The sequence below is a fragment of the Ylistrum balloti genome, unplaced genomic scaffold (genome assembly GCF_031769215.1).
Source record: "Ylistrum balloti isolate Yb309-2 unplaced genomic scaffold, AGI_CSIRO_Ybal_v1 Utg371048, whole genome shotgun sequence".
Taxonomy (NCBI): domain Eukaryota; kingdom Metazoa; phylum Mollusca; class Bivalvia; order Pectinida; family Pectinidae; genus Ylistrum; species Ylistrum balloti.
In genome coordinates this window covers 758,491-776,849 of record NW_026782580.1, presented here as the reverse complement: position 1 = coordinate 776,849, position 18,359 = coordinate 758,491, and the positions used below count along the sequence as shown (strand labels likewise).

General features: G+C 36.9%; 1 protein-coding gene across 1 annotated transcript; it reads left to right on the top strand.

Moving 5' to 3' along the window:
* Positions 1-181: 181 nt before the first annotated feature.
* LOC132560308 (formylglycine-generating enzyme-like) lies at positions 182-13,244 on the top strand. Its single transcript, XM_060224976.1, has 8 exons — positions 182-607; positions 2,096-2,170; positions 2,456-2,538; positions 3,773-3,895; positions 4,480-4,594; positions 5,083-5,199; positions 10,643-10,702; positions 10,828-13,244. Exons 1-8 carry the CDS (start codon positions 182-184, stop codon positions 10,951-10,953), a joined length of 1,125 nt encoding a protein of 374 aa, XP_060080959.1. The 3' UTR covers positions 10,954-13,244.
* Positions 13,245-18,359: the final 5,115 nt, after the last annotated feature.

The following is an 18,359-nucleotide window of genomic DNA, read 5'->3' as shown; positions in this document are numbered from 1 at the left end:
AAAGTAATTTCGTTGATTCAGAATCATCATTATGGTGTTAATGTACATATATGTGAATGTGTTGATGGTTTTGTGTAAGCTTGAGTTGTGAAATTCTAACCGATATATAACAGAACCAGACTAAAGTGAAAACCTTGTTGGAACTCTTTTCGGTTAGAGGGAGTAAACGTATAATGTAAACATGGACCTGTGGCAGAAAGTATTCCATATAACAATATTCCTCGTCTTGTGTAGCTGTAGCATAAGCTCAGAAGTATGCTCAAAAGATGCGAATGAATGTGAGGAAAACGAAGAAAACAAATCATGTGGTTGTTCCGTAAATCGTGACAATTCCAAATACTCAAAAAATTCCATACACGATGAGCCGCTAGAGGAAACGCAAAGTTCAAAGCTCACGCCGGCTTCAGAAACTCAGTATCCTCGAACGCATGGAATGGTTAGTATTCCAGATGGGTCATTTCAGATGGGAACGAATGAACCTGTTTTCGTTGCTGACGGAGAAGGACCGGAAAGATTAGTCAATGTTAACTCCTTCTATTTGGACAAGTACGAAGTCAGCAACGCCGAGTTTGAATTGTTTGTCAATGCCACCAATTACAAAACCGAGGTAAGTTACACTGTGCACGTGCACCGATGTCCGTTTATATGTGGGATCTACTGTAGGAGTTCGTGACAGATCTTCAATTTTAACAAGATGCTATTCTTAAAATTCTGAATATAATGTGAAACAACGATACACCAACAATCTTCATACGGTTATAGGTTCAATGATAATACTGTTTTAGTTTGATTCATACAACGCTACATTTTATGAACTGGAACAAAAAGCCTCAAAAACCTATAGAATAACCAGATTAAGCTACCTCGCCAGAAACAAATATAGTTACACTAGTAGCACACATACTAACACTTCCAAGGAGACAGTACATTTGTATATTGTGTCATCAAACAATTGCGGGTGCCAAATTTTTTCTGGGATCTCTTGCTTGTACATAACTATTGATACACAGAATGTCACTGATTTTTACATAACTATAAATATAGAGAATGTCACAGTGTTATACATAACCACTAATATACAGAATGTCACAGTATTATACATAACTACTAATATAGATAATGTCACAGTATTATATACATAACTACTAATATACAGAATGTCACAGTATTATACATAACTACTAATATAGAGAATGTCACAGTATTATATACATAACTACTAATATAGAGAATGTCACAGTATTATATACATAACTACTAATATACAGAATGTCACAATATTATATACATAACTACTAATATACAGAATGTCACAGTATTATATATATAACTACAAATATACAGAATGTCACAGTATTATACATAACTACTAATATACAGAATGTCACAGTATTATATACATAACTACTAATATACAGAATGTCACAGTATTATATACATAACTACTAATATAGAGAATGTCACAGTATTATATACATAACTACTAATATAGAGAATGTCACAGTATTATACATAACTACTAATATAGAGAATGTCACAGTATTATACATACTAAATATACAGAATGTCACAGTATTATACATAATACTAATATACAGAATGTCACAGTGTTATACATAACTACTAATATACAGAATGTCACAGTATTATACATAACTACCTAATATACAGTGTTTGTATTATACATAACTATATATAGAGAATGTCATGTATTATACATAACTACTAATATACAGAATGTCACAGTGTTATATACATAACTACTAATATACAGAATTTCACAGTATTATACATAACTACTAATATACAGAATGTCACAGTATTATACATAACTACTAATATACAGAATGTCACAGTATTATAATAACTACTAATATACAGAATGTCACAGTATTATACATAACTACTAATATACAGAATGTCACAGTATTATATATATAACTACTAATATACAGAATGTCACAGTATTATATACATAACTACTTATATACAGAATGTCACAGTATTATATATAGCTATAATCTTATGATTAGGTGCCCCTATGTTATATGTGAAAACTAAGATAAAGAATGTCATTGTGCTTTGGATGTTACAGGCAGAGACCTTTGGTAACTCATTTGTCATGGACAAATATGTGAGTGAAGAAGTCATGAAAGATATAAAACAGGCGGTAAGTAAAATTTCTGTGATTTTTCTACATACCACAATCACCATGCACACCTTTTGTGTTTGATTATGCGCCACAATGTATATATAAAAATGTATGTTGTATACAAACCAATAAAAAAAATTCAGTATATTAACCCCGGCAACTGATGTGGATTCCTCTAATGGATGTATCAAACAGACAAAGCTACATTGTACAAAATATTCACAATGAGACATCTTTGATGTAATTAGCCATTGTATAGCAACACATATATTGATTCATTTTAATACCAATGAATCTTAACAGGTGCAAGGTGCACCTTGGTGGGTGCCAGTAGATGGTGCTGACTGGAGACATCCATATGGAATTGACTCCTCCATTAAGAAGATGTAAGTATGCTTATTATGGTTTTAACCATCTGGTGAAAATACCTATTGTTATGATTCTTATTGTTATGTATGCCTGGTTGGAACTTCAAAACTGTTTATTATACATTGTTCATGCACTGCCTGTCTGTCAGTACTTTTTGTTTCTGTGTGATAACTTGAGTTTCCTTGGGCCGATCAAGCTCAAACTTCATACACTGCTTTTTGATTGAAAGCTTCTGGATTGCTTTTCAGCTTCAAAAGTCAAAGGACAAGGACACTGTTACTATAAATAGAATATCAGTTTCCATGTGAAAACAAGAGTTTTTCTTTGGACAATCTAACCCAAAGAAAGTGCTTGCTTTGGACTGCTTTACAGTCTTGAAGGTCAGAGGTCAAGGTCACTGCTATAAATAGAAAAAATAGTTTCCTTGTAATAACTCAAATTTGATTTGGACAATCAAACTTTAACCTCAAACAGTGCTTCTGGATTGCTTTTCAGCTTCAAAAGTCAAAGGACAAGGACACTGTTACTATAAATAGAATATCAGTTTCCATGTGAAAACAAGAGTTTTTCTTTGGACAATCTAACCCAAAGAAAGTGCTTGCTTTGGACTGCTTTACAGTCTTGAAGGTCAGAGGTCAAGGTCACTGCTATAAATAGAAAAAATAGTTTCCTTGTAATAACTCAAATTTGATTTGGACAATCAAACTTTAACCTCAAACAGTGCTTCTGGATTGCTTTTCAGCATCAAAGGTCAAAAGTCAAGGTCTCTTTTACTGTAAATAGAAAAATCAGTTTTTCTGCAATAATTCAACTTTGCTTTGGCCAATCAAACTCAAACCTCATACAATGCTTCCTTATTAAAATGGCTTGCTTTTCAGGTACAAGGGTCATTGTTCCAGATTCCTTATGCTCTAAATAGAAATTTGTGAAATAACTTGGGTTTCCTTGGGTCAATCAAACTCAAACTTCATACAATACTTTCTTACAGAAAGTGTTTACTTTTCAGACCCAGAAGTCAAAGGTTGATGAAATCCTTTTTGTGGAATAACTTGAGCTTGCTGGAGCCAATCTAACTCAAACTTGATATAGTATAGGGTGACAGTGTGATAAAATGCACATATTGTGGTGACTGAACCCCATGTGCTCATGGGCAGGGTCAGATGAGGTCAAATTAACATATATTTATGCTTGAAACTCAAAATTCTATACAAAAAATTCACTTTAGTTTTCCTTCCTACATTTTGAATGCAGAATGGACCATCCTGTGTTGCATGTTTCATGGAATGATGCTGTAGCATTTTGTAAATGGATGACTAAGCGTCTGCCTACAGAAGCAGAGTGGGAGTACGCCTGTCGTGGAGAAAAAGTAGGCAGGTGGGTTATTTGTTAATTTGAGGAGTATATTAACCTGTCAGGTCACAGAATAGGCGAGTATGATATGTAAGTCACCTCTGCAAAAGACATGAGATTCAACCCCTTGGGGAGATGTCACTTCCTCAGGTGTATCTAGAATCTGGTCGTAGTTGTTGTATTTAGCTTTCAATATTCTTTTGTCTTACGTGGTTAGACATCCTCCTGTTGACTTTTGCACACAACTTGAATATATATCGAATTCATACTTAAAATAAGTAAATGATATGACAAGAAAGTAGAGCAGGGGAGATAAATCCTATACATTTTATGCCAGTATGGACAAAAAATGTGTACACAATTTATTAGGAGATTCACTTTCTCTGTATGTGTTTCTTTCTCTCTCTGTTATGTTGAACTAAAACATTTGTGTAGCTGTTTTTCAAATGTATTAGTAAATATGTCTACCATCCGTGGAGAAATGAAATTTAGCAGTTATTTTCACAATTCTGATCTTCACCCATTTAGACAAAGAAGTAAAGAAGAGTAGTGAGTGATATAGTCACATTGGTCCTCGTTTTGGTTTCAATATAAGTTTATTTTTATAGATTATTCCCATGGGGAAACAACGTTAACCCAAAGAAAGAGCACTGGATGAACATTTGGCATGGCGAGTTCCCTAACTCCAACACGGCAGACGACGGTTACGAGACCACTGCACCTGTAAGTATGGAGAGTTGGCAGAATAATTGACAAGATTAATACCACAGCTCCAGTAAGTATGGTGGGTTTTCTATCTCCAACTTGGCAGAAAATGGTTATGAGACAACAGCACCTGTAAGTTTGAAGAGTTTACAAATTTTAACACCGTACAGTCCGTTTTGATATCACACCTCTAGTAATATGCAAAGTTTACAAATTCTAACACATTACAGACAGTTATGATTTACAGATCTAGTAAGTATGGAGAATATTCAAACTCTTAGACAACGATTATGAGGTCATAGCTCTAGCAAGTATCTGATCACATTTCTAAAAAAGGAGACAAGAGTGTTGAGACAGCAGCTCCAGTTAATTATTTCCTATTCCTTAACAATAACCTTCTGATTGCAGCTTCTACTGACATTACCTGTTGATTCAGATACACTTATGATCCTCCTTCTGTATCATTTTCAAGAATTCAAGGTTATCCATGTTATTTGTTTTTTCAGGTCACAGCATTTCCAGAACAAAATAAATTTGGACTGAAGAATATCATAGGCAATGCTTGGGAATGGACATCAGACTGGTGGGAAACTCAACACACATCAGAGCCTAAGGACAATCCCGTAAGTATATAACACATCAGAGCCTAAGGACAATCCTGTCAGTATACAACACACATCAGAGCCTAAGGACAATCCTGTAAGTATGCAACACACATCAGAGCCTAAGGACAATCCTGTAAGTGTACAGCACACGGCAGGACCCTAGGACAATCCTGTAAGTATACAACACACAGCAGAACCCAAGGACAATCTTGTAAGTATACAACACACAGCAGAACCCAAGGACAATCCTGTAAGGATACAACACACATCAGAGCCTAAGGACAATCTTGTAAGTATACAACACACAGCAGAACCCAAGGACAATCCTGTAAGTATACAACACACAGCAGAACCCAAGGACAATCCTGTAAGGATACAACACACAGCAGAACCCGAGGACAATCCTGTAAGTATGCAACACACATCAGAGCCTAAGGACAATCCTGTAAGTATACAACACACATCAGAGCCTAAGGACAATCCTGTAAGTATATGACACACATCAGAGCCTAAGGACAATCCTGTAAGGATACAACACACAGCAGAACCCAAGGACAATCCTGTAAGTATGCAACACACATCAGAGCCTAAGGACAATCCTGTAAGTATACAACACACATCAGAGCCTAAGGACAATCCTGTAAGTATACAACACACAGCAGAACCCAAGGACAATCCTGTAAGTATACAACACACATCAGAACCCAAGGACAATCCTGTAAGGATACAACACACAGCAGAACCCAAGGACAATCCTGTAAGTATACAACACACAGCAGAACCCAAGGACAATCCTGTAAGTATGCAACACACATCAGAGCCTAAGGACAATCCTGTAAGTATACAACTCACATCAGAGCTTAAGGACAATCCTGTAAGGATACAACACACAGCAGAACCCAAGGACAATCCTGTAAGTATGCAACACACATCAGAGCCTAAGGACAATCCTGTAAGTATACGACACACATCAGAGCCTAAGGACAATCCTGTAAGTGTACAGCACACGGCAGGACCCAAGGACAATCCTGTAAGTATACAACACACAGCAGAACCCAAGGACAATCCTGTAAGTATACAACACACAGCAGGACCCAAGGACAATCCTGTAAGTATACAACACACATCAGGACCCAAGGACAATCCTGTAAGTATAACACACAGCAGGACCCAAGGACAACACACAGCAGGACCCAAGGACAATCCTTTAAGTATATACTGGACACAAAACCTGGACCCAAGGACAATCCTGTTTACTGGAATAGTAACAAAACATATCAGAGTGAGATAGAGGACTGTTTTACTGAATAGTCCTAAACAAAACCTGGAGCCCTTGGGTGGGACAGATGTTTTACTGGAATAGTCCTAAACAAAACCTGGAGCCCTTGGGTGGGACAGATGTTTTACTGGAATAGTCTAAAACAAAACCTGGAGCCCTTGGGTGGGACAGATGTTTTACTGGAATAGTCCTAAACAAAACCTGGAGCCCTTGGTTGGGACAGATGTTTTACTGGAATAGTCCTAAACAAAACCTGGAGCCCATGGGTGGGACAGATGTTTTACTGGAATAGTCTAAAACAAAACCTGATATCCTAGGGTGAGATAGATGTTTTACTGGAATAGTCCTAAACAAAACATGGAGCCCTGGGGTGGGACAGATGTTTTACTGGAATAGTCTAAAACAAAACCTGATATCCTAGGGTGAGATAGATGTTTTACTGGAATAGTCCTAAACAAAACCTGGAGCCCTTGGGTGGGACAGATGTTTTACTGGAATAGTCCTGAACAAAACCTGGAGCCCTGAGGTGGGATAGATGTTTTACTGGAATAGTCTAAAACAAAACCTGATATCCTAGGGTGAGATAGATGTTTTACTGGAATAGTCCTAAACAAAACCTGGAGTCCTTTATTGGGATAGATGTTTTACTGGAATAGTCTAAAACAAAACCTGATTTTCTATCTTATATAGGCTCCTTTAGGACACTGACAGTCTGTTCTGTCTTATAAAGGCTCCTATACGACACTACACACTGACAATCTGTTCTGTCTTTTAAAGGCTCCTATACGACACTACACACTGACAGTCTGTTCTGTCTTATAAAGGCTCCTATATGACACTACACACTGACAGTCTGTTTTCTTTCTTATAAAGGCTCCTATACAACATTGTACACTGACAGTCTGTTCTGTCTTATAAAGGCTCCTATACGGCACTTCAAACTGACAGTCTGTTCTGTCTTATAAAGGCTCCTATACGACACTTCACACTGACAGTCTGTTCTGTCTTATAAAGGCTCCTACACGACACTACACACTGACAGTCTGTTCTGTCTTATAAAGGTTCCTACACGACACTACACACTGACAGTCTGTTCTGTCTTATAAAGGCTCCTACACGACACTACACACTGACAGTCTGTTCTGTCTTATAAAGGCTCCTATACGATTCTACACACTGACAGTCTGTTCTGTCTTATAAAGGCTCCTTTACGACACTACACACTGACAGTCTGTTCTGTCTTATAAAGGTTCCTATACGACACTACACACTGACAGTCTGTTTTCTTTCTTATAAAGGCTCCTATACAACATTGTACACTGACAGTCTGTTCTGTCTTATAAAGGCTCCTATACGGCACTTCAAACTGACAGTCTGTTCTGTCTTATAAAGGCTCCTATACGGCACTTCAAACTGACAGTCTGTTCTGTCTTATAAAGGCTCCTATACGACACTACACACTGACAGTCTGTTCTGTCTTATAAAGGTTCCTATACGACACTACACACTGACAGTCTGTTTTCTTTATTATAAAGGCTCCTATACAATATTGTACACTGACAGTCTGTTCTGTCTAATAAAGGCTCCTATACGGCACTTCAAACTGACAGTCTGTTCTGTCTTATAAAGGCTCCTATACGGCACTTCAAACTGACAGTCTGTTCTGTCTTATAAAGGTTCCTATACGACACTACACACTGACAGTCTGTTTTCTTTCTTATAAAGGCTCCTATACAACATTGTACACTGACAGTCTGTTCTGTCTTATAAAGGCTCCTATACGGCACTTCAAACTGACAGTCTGTTCTGTCTTATAAAGGCTCCTATACGACACTACACACTGACAGTCTGTTCTGTCTTATAAAGGTTCCTATACGACACTACACACTGACAGTCTGTTTTCTTTCTTATAAAGGCTCCTATACAACATTGTACACTGACAGTCTGTTCTGTCTTATAAAGGCTCCTATACGGCACTTCAAACTGACAGTCTGTTCTGTCTTATAAAGGCTCCTATACGACACTTCAAACTGACAGTCTGTTCTGTCTTATAAAGGCTCCTACACGACACTACACACTGACAGTCTGTTCTGTCTTATAAAGGCTCCTATACGACACTACACACTGACAGTCTGTTCTGTCTTATAAAGGCTCCTACACGACACTACACACTGACAGTCTGTTCTGTCTTATAAAGGCTCCTATACAACACTACACACTGACAGTCTGTTCTGTCTTATAAAGGTTCTTATACGACACTACACACTGACAGTCTGTTCTGTCTTATAAAGGCTCCTATACAACACTGCACACTGGCAGTCTGTTCTGTCTTATAAAGGCTCCTACACGACACTACACACTGACAGTCTGTTCTGTCTTATAAAGGCTCCTACATGACACTACACACTGGCAGTCTGTTCTGTCTTATAAAGGCTCCTACACGACACTACACACTGACAGTCTGTTCTGTCTTATAAAGGCTCCTACACGACACTACACACTGACAGTCTGTTCTGTCTTATAAAGGCTCCTACACGACACTACACACTGACAGTCTGTTCTGTCTTATAAAGGCTCCTATACGACACTACACACTGACAGTCTGTTCTGTCTTATAAAGGTTCCTATACGACACTACACACTGACACTTCACACTGACAGTCTGTTCTGTCTTATAAAGGCTCCTATACAACATTGTACACTGACAGTCTGTTCTGTCTTATAAAGGTTCCTATACGACACTACACACTGACAGTCTGTTTTCTTTCTTATAAAGGCTCCTATACAATATTGTACACTGACAGTCTGTTCTGTCTTATAAAGGCTCCTATACGGCACTTCAAACTGACAGTCTGTTCTGTCTTATAAAGGCTCCTATACGGCACTTCAAACTGACAGTCTGTTCTGTCTTATAAAGGTTCCTATACGACACTACACACTGACAGTCTGTTTTCTTTCTTATAAAGGCTCCTATACAACATTGTACACTGACAGTCTGTTCTGTCTTATAAAGGCTCCTATACGGCACTTCAAACTGACAGTCTGTTCTGTCTTATAAAGGCTCCTATACGACACTACACACTGACAGTCTGTTCTGTCTTATAAAGGTTCCTATACGACACTACACACTGACAGTCTGTTTTCTTTCTTATAAAGGCTCCTATACAACATTGTACACTGACAGTCTGTTCTGTCTTACACACTTCAAACTGACAGTCTGTTCTGTCTTATAAAGGCTCCTATACGACACTTCAAACTGACAGTCTGTTCTGTCTTATAAAGGCTCCTACACGACACTACACACTGACAGTCTGTTCTGTCTTATAAAGGCTCCTATACGACACTACACACTGACAGTCTGTTCTGTCTTATAAAGGCTCCTACACGACACTACACACTGACAGTCTGTTCTGTCTTATAAAGGCTCCTATACAACACTACACACTGACAGTCTGTTCTGTCTTATAAAGGTTCTTATACGACACTACACACTGACAGTCTGTTCTGTCTTATAAAGGCTCCTATACAACACTGCACACTGGCAGTCTGTTCTGTCTTATAAAGGCTCCTACACGACACTACACACTGACAGTCTGTTCTGTCTTATAAAGGCTCCTACATGACACTACACACTGGCAGTCTGTTCTGTCTTATAAAGGCTCCTACACGACACTACACACTGACAGTCTGTTCTGTCTTATAAAGGCTCCTACACGACACTACACACTGACAGTCTGTTCTGTCTTATAAAGGCTCCTACACGACACTACACACTGACAGTCTGTTCTGTCTTATAAAGGTTCCTACACGACACTACACACTGACAGTCTGTTCTGTCTTATAAAGGCTCCTATATGGCACTACACACTGACAGTCTGTTCTGTCTTATAAAGGTTCCTATACGACACTACACACTGACAGTCTGTTCTGTCTTATAAAGGCTCCTATACGACACTACACACTGACAGTCTGTTCTGTCTTATAAAGGCTCCTATACGACACTACACACTGACAGTCTGTATGAAACTTCACACTGATAGCCTGTAAGACAATGCACAATGATAACCCGTATCACAATGAACACTTAAAGGCTGCTTTTTTTTGCGAAAGATTTTTTCTTATGAAAAAAGTATTGAAATATTGCAAAAAGAACCTGTTCTGACCTTCATATTTTTGTTACAGACGGGTCCAGCCAAAGGCCCTGACAGAGTGAAGAAAGGAGGTTCTTTTATGTGTCACGAGGTAAGACTTACAGTAGTAGTCGGGATTTTGATAAACAAAATAAATCACAGATGTATGATATATCTATTTGTCCTCTTGTTGTGTCATGGTGTTAAGAAATTTTTATGGACTTGCTGTTGTTTCAGACCTACTGCTACAGATACCGCTGTGCAGCCAGAAGTCAGAATACACCCGATAGCTCTTCTGTCAACCTTGGCTTCCGATGTGCAAGTAATAAACTACCAAAATACCTACAGAGAGATGAACTTTAAGATTGTGCTTTTTCATTTGTAAATTTAATATCATTAAGTGTGGAATCATAACATGTATGCTTTAAGGAGAATGATTGAGTAATAGTTAGACATCAGGACAACAATTACCATTGCTGCTGTGTAATATTGATGAATAGGATCTGAAATGAGTTCTCATTACATATGATGTTTTATGGAGCGAGTCTTTACAAAAGTTTTTATTTTTGTAAACTTAGTGAGCAAAACTTATAATTTGGAGACAAGTTTTATAAGACCTCCTACTAAATGAAAGCAAAGTTAAGATACTTTTTATCACATACCTCAGAAAAGTGACATTTTGACAAAGTATAAAGTAAAAATGATCATTTTTCAATTCATGAAGTAATATCATTGTCCATTTGAAGACTGGTGCAACCAATGAAAAATGCTCAAGGGTATATTACACATGTGACATATACAAAGAAATACTCCATGGGTGATCCAATTTGCTGGATAATGGGTAGATTATATGATAAATACAGCAAAAGTAATTTCAATAATTAACTACAAGTATTAAGTATTACTGTGAGTCAAGCAATGAGATTGTGTGTAATTTGAAATTTAATTGGTAATATATTGATGAAAAATCAAACATGAAAGCTTGCAAACTAGAAATGAATCACAATTAGAATACATCCAAATATTGTCAAATACAACTAAATATTGTCGAAGTAAACGACATTAAAAGAATTATTAACAACTTTTTAATATGCTTGTATGTAGGAAAGGAATATTCAATCTTAAATCATAAGAAGTGGTATAACTTGAGCCTCAGCTGATGGTTTTACCACATTTTTAGAACTCATTAATTCATTTATCAATGATAATGTTAGACAATCAACAAGGTTAAGTCTTTTTGATGTAGTCTGCACACAATGTACATACAGTATAGTATGCTGTTTTCTTTGCTGGTCTCGTATTTCAAGGATGACAAACAACAGAGTATCAGGGAAGTGTTTGTTGTGTTAATTGATCCGTGAACAGCCAGGGACATCTCAAGTCTATTTGTAGTAGCTGGTGGCTACCTGTTTCGCAACTTCCTGAGAAATGCAAATCGCCAAGGATAGTGAGCGTCAAATCACACATCTCGTATCTTCACCTGGCATTTCATAGGCCAACTGGGCTATCTCAGCCTCTGAATCAGAGTAAATTACAGGGTAAACATATTTATATCATTAGAGAGTCATTGTATATGTACCATTGTTGTTACATAACATGTATGTCAGAGGGTATAAAAAGTACCCAGTGCTTGAAATGTGCCATATACTTGTTATACTATATGTTTCGTTTTATTTCTGTGATATTGGTGGTTCCATAATTATCCCATTTCTCTCATGTGAAAGGAGGTCACTGTGACTTGTTTGACATTTCACTGATTTCCGTAATACATTTGACATAATGCTTCAAATTTCTTTAAACATTTGCTCTTTGCGTCTGAAGTTTGTCTAGAATGAAAGGCAGAAAGCATGTTGCACTACATCTATAAAGATACTGGATTTAGTTATTCAGATATGTGAACTTTCATTTGGTTGAATTGTCTGACCTGAAATTTGTGGAGCATTTTAGATAAAAAGGACACATAAGAATTGTATGAATTGTTTTTGAAGATGTGACTTCTGGGTTTCTTCAGTTACAGTAATGGAAATACAATTAAATATTTCCAAAAATAGATGTAAATACTATTGTTTATGAATGTTACATTTTTACATTTCTTCTTTACTTGATACATATAAAAAATCACACAGCAAAACTGGAGTACTATTGGAGCTGAGCTGATAATTTGTCTATCATAATGACTGAACAACTGGTTCTGGTTATTCAAAGGCTGGTTTGTCAGAGATAGCTATTAGTTTGTGCAAATTTTAAACTTTAATTAAATGAAATTGGGAACATTCTTTATTATTTCACGGCTGTAGATTTGTCAAACCTGATCAAATTGATGTATTTTAAGTGTTAAATTTGCCTTGAACATTCCTGTTTTTTCAGTGGCAGTAATTTACCTTTTTCATTAACTTGTCAATTCTGATTTAAAAGTGTTTTGAGTAACCAGAGCTAGGTGTACTTACCAATAAACATATCATTGTACTTAGTTGTCGTGTTTTCATAAGAATTTGTTCAACTCCTGTGTTGATAATATTGATTATCTGCCTTACATTAATCAGATATCCTATACTTCTTTGGAGATTTATATATAATCAGTTTACGTTTTATTAGGTGAAAAACCAGAATGGTGCTGCTTATATAAATAAGATGCAATAAAAACAAGAAACATTAAAAAATCATTAGTGTTATTTATTGAAAAAATCAACTGATTGCTTATAACACTCCTAAACATTATCCAACCTAGTAAATCAGTTGACCTGAAGTAGGAGTGCTTTTGCCTACCATCATGAGATAGTGGGCTGTTCAAATCACTATTTGACCCTGGTCTGTCATCCATCTATCCTCCAACAGTTCATATTGAAGACCAGTCTCAGAGTTCGTATGTAGGCTCCCCCTTCAACTGGTTTCTAGTTGTACATTTTCTATTTTTTGGAATGCCATGGCTGATATGTGGCCATATTGAGTTTTGACATTTGTGGTATGTTTTGCTATTTAGGAATTTGAGGAATCCTTATCTATGTATGTACAATGTGTTTCTTTTCATGCCAGTTATAACTGATTTTCTGTGTTCAGTGCAATTAAGAGGTTACAAGAGAGAAGGTGGGAAACGATAAGATAAACACGTACAAAGAACATGTGATGGTAGGTGCCATCATCCTTCTCAAATCTCATGTTGTTTATTATATTTTCATTTAAACTATCAGCCAGTTATGCTGAACGGATTTTGTCTTAGTAGCTGCAAGTCGTTTGGAAGGTCAGAGATTTGTATACACTATTTAGATGTGCCATCTTTATGTACAGATTGGCCCCAATGAAATTTTGCTTAAAGGTATTTATTAACAGGAGCATCTTTGGGTCAAGATCTTTGGTTTAGGACAAAGTCAACATACCATAAGACTCTTTCATACGCATGTACCTGTAGGATGGGGATATTCCAGCCGAGGGTCACATACTGTGGTGAAACCTGAGGTTCTGCATTACCTTGGACACTACAGATTGAACACATCAGTGCTACCACCCACACCCAGGAGTGTGCCCTCTACAAAGCAACACCTGAACGAATACCCGGGGATTTTTAGTCTTGGGGTTTGGCCACAGCACTGCACAACAGTCTTCTGGTCTCAATGTGGAGGCAATGGAAATTTGAACTGTATGACTAAAAATTGCATTGATTCAGAGGAAGAGATAATTCATTTATGCTGCTACTGTTGGCCTTTGGGATATCCCTTAGAATAATACCACCAGAGATATTAGATAGTCGATACGTCCATAAACTGTAACCAGTTACAAACTTCAATTGTGCAGGGGTCTTGTTCCACGGGGCTTAGCTTGCTCCAAACGTTATCTGGTTAAAATCTCCTACCAATATTTCTGGGTTTCATATATATGTAATTATGCATTTTATAATATTTTATTATCCTCGTCAATAGTGGATGAATCATTGTGAAACATATACTTGGGTTGTGGCTTAGGAACTCGAAAGTAGGCCGCATATTGCATGTTTAGACCACAAGTTTTAAGAAGTCATTACGTACTGCATACACGTATGCTCACTACCTCCCATAGTGATTGTACTTAGTGTATGTAGACCTCTTGTTTGGCGATCTACGAACCCCGCTGTCCATCACAACTCTGACGACAAATGGGCTGACAGGTCCCTGTTACGTCACGGTATTATACAGTCTAGTAATTCGACTTCATATTTCATCATATTCCCGAACCTCCGCACCTCATGTCCACTTTGTGGGCCATCAAAGTAATGAGGTAGGTATTAAGATACAGAAACAAGTATAGGAACCAGAGAAACATTATCGTAATTAGCCATCTTGGGTCCGAGGATATCAAGTGATCCATGTCACGATGAACTTTACAAATGGACGAAGCGTATGTGTAATTTCTGGGCTAACTGTTCATCAGTTACGAAACTATACTATCGTGGTTCCCCAGGGGAGGATTATTCTGAAAAGCGAGGAATCAAATAACAGCCAAATATTGATTTTGTCTGATTTCATAAATAAAACATTTCGGCTTATTTTGAACATTAGATGAAAAAATACCAATTTGTATTAATTTGCAGTCTAGTAATGAAACAAAACATCATTGACAATTTTTCTCTATCAGTTTACTAGTACTGAACGCGGTCATCGGTTATAATTGTTGACACTGATCCCAACCAATATAGACTATCGCAATTCTACCGTATCGACACTGAGATGTCTTCGTGTGCTTAATCCAACATATGAGTATGGAAACAACGATGATAATGTTAACTTTTTTCTACGTTAAATGATGTTGATTTATATGAAATTAGTTTGTGTGAATGAAAGTGTTCTAAGGGTTCATAGTTTCAAAATATCTATCGCATTGTCTCATACTCTACGTTCTCACATATTGCTGATTCCTAATGACGAAATAAAATAATGTATTGAACATTATATACAATAGTTAATATACAAGCAGATTTAATTGATATTAATTGATAAAATTATTTATGATGAAAGAATACCCAAGTAAATTCAGTCAGAGGTCTGGAGTGCCTTAGTAGGTGTATTGTTCTGTTCCTATGCTGAAGAAACAATCGACGGATCTCGGAAAATCTCGCGTTGATTGTCCGCAATCTCTCATCTTTTATTGCCTCGACATGTTGTGTCTGATGTCCACCGGCTTTCCGGCTGTTCTCAATCCAATTTCCACGATTTCTACATTACCATAGATGTCGACTTAGGAATCCGAGCACGTCTTCGGTGAATCATAATCCGCTTTATCTTGTCTTTGCTAACAAAGGTAGGCGCGGTAAGGACTGAGGATTGTATTGGACTAGAGCAATAATCAGCAAAATGCACGTGGATGGAGCCTCGTGTTACAAATCAATCCCTTTTCTTTTTTTCTATCACAAACAAATCATGAATGACATCCGATATGCGACTTATTAAAAGGCGTGGTGCAGTCATATTTTCTTTAACATCGTGACCGTAGGTTTTGCAGCGACTTCTGACAAATTGATGATCGTCAACATGAGAACATTTCGATAAAAAACTTATAAAAATACCAGTTTAAACATAAAATGTTATTTAATTACAATCTGGGTGACGGATTATTTAGACGTCATTCTATTTATGTGTCGCCAAGGTGGCAGTCGTATTGATTATATATACATGACAATTAACGTCAGTGTAATTTCACAAAGCAAAAGAATAGTTTCAACGTTGTATGATATACTGCTTTGTGTCGTGTAATTACTAAGCATGAACTTAACCATAGTTTTCACAAGACGCATTTTGTACATGTACATATATTTCGCAATGTTTATTTTAACTTTTAAACTAAAACCCGTTAAAAAACAGTAAAATGCACTGCAACCGTAAGTCACCTCCAGTAGACTTTTTGCTGTGCTGAATCTAGCTATTGTACTAAGTATTTATCCAAGAGATAATCCCGGAGCCTCAAATTTATTTTGATAATGCAACTAATTTCTGTATAGAATAAGACCACCAGTTGGCTCCGTAGGGTTAGGGATGATCATTAAAGGAATCCTCTCTTCCTCCAAATTAAATTAACCCCCATCAATCCTCGATATGTTTATATCACCGCCCTTCACACGTGATTTCAATCAGAAATAAGAGATTATTCAGCATGTCTTAACACACGAAGCATTATGAGCGAGATAAACCCGGTAGATCTCATTTTGTTGCTAAGATTTTAAACAAAACATAGTCGTCAAGCTTAGCTTATTGCTAAATGATTAAACGATATGCAAGTATAAATAACGTTTCGTTGCATGGAAATTTCACCATTTGATAGATGCGCTAAATATCTCTCTGTGTAAGCCTCTCTTTTGTTCATATTTTACCCTAGTTTTATTGAGTCTGAGTTTAAGTTATGATTATGTTGACATGTTCGTAATTTCATGTTGTTTTTTGCCTTACGACTCAGAGTGACATGGGTGCACCACAGGAGCTTGGCACCGTTCCCTAAACCCGCGGCTTTGTACAATAAAAAGCACGGAGCGAAGGGTTGAGAATTTATGTCAAACTCTTTGGGTGTATTAAAGTACATTATAGTGTGAAGCTTTCCTTTGCTAGAACGACCTCATCAGATCCGAGATGTCTTTTCAGAGCAGATAGGAGTGAGTACACATTAAAGAATTATAAAAGCCGATCATATGACTTTATAAAATAACTGCATAAATATACAAATAAACACATACAGCGTATACTAGGTAAGCAACATGACCATGAAATACAGGACTTATACGAACTGACACAAATATAACAAATTAATTGGTTTTCTATTGATGTTTGATTTGTCAGTAAACTAAAAGCCTTTTACGTTTTCACTTATCAATCTGCAAGATGTCATTTTATAGAACGTACATTTTCCAGTTCTCCTTAGTAACCTACCTGCTTCTTTCACTATCCGCATACCAAGGATTTTTTTCAATAAAATGTATTCGTCTTAATTCCCGTACGGGTTTCAATTTTGCGAACTGATTTGTGCCACAGATGTGACGCACACATTTGGTCATCATAATAACGAGAGCTATTTTTCCCGTGTTAGCTGTCGCTACCTCTTCCTTTTCGCCTAGAGCTATAAGTCTGTGGTATTTTAGGGCTATCTTGTCGTAAACAGTCAGTGTCGTTGGGAGGCTGTCACAAAACCGTACTCCAGTACTGCACGACCAGTAATTCGTTACGTCGCTATAATAGGAGTTACACGTACTCTTGATTACGGCTGCTCATATCTGTTCATGTAGATTTTATCTAGGCACTGGATATTCGCCAAATGGACACCAGTATTAGTAAGCCAATGGCAACTCTTGAGTCGCGTTCTGCCAGATACTAGATTGATTAAAGCTGTACGTGGAGTGGTCCTACGAATGACCATCGAAACAGATATAGGTATTTTAGAGTAATATCTACTCATTGAGATGGGTCTGAATATTGTACAAAAAGTGAAAAATAACACATTTGGATACAAATGAGTCAAACAATGACTTTAACTAAATCACAGCTGTTTCGTCTATGTTTTACCATGTCCTAGTGGTCCTGTATACATGTTTAGTGTATACATTTGTTTGTCAAATTTACGAAATCCTAATGATCACGTGTATGCATGGGCATATCACACTTTTTTTTTATCCCTTTGCATTAAATCTATACGTTGGGACCTATTTGTACTTGTACTAGGATGAGGAATTTCTAGGTAGGGATAGGCTTAACCAGTCTCGCTCATCTTTCTATATCTAAATCTTGAACGCTTTTGCTAATATCATAATCTAGTAGTGT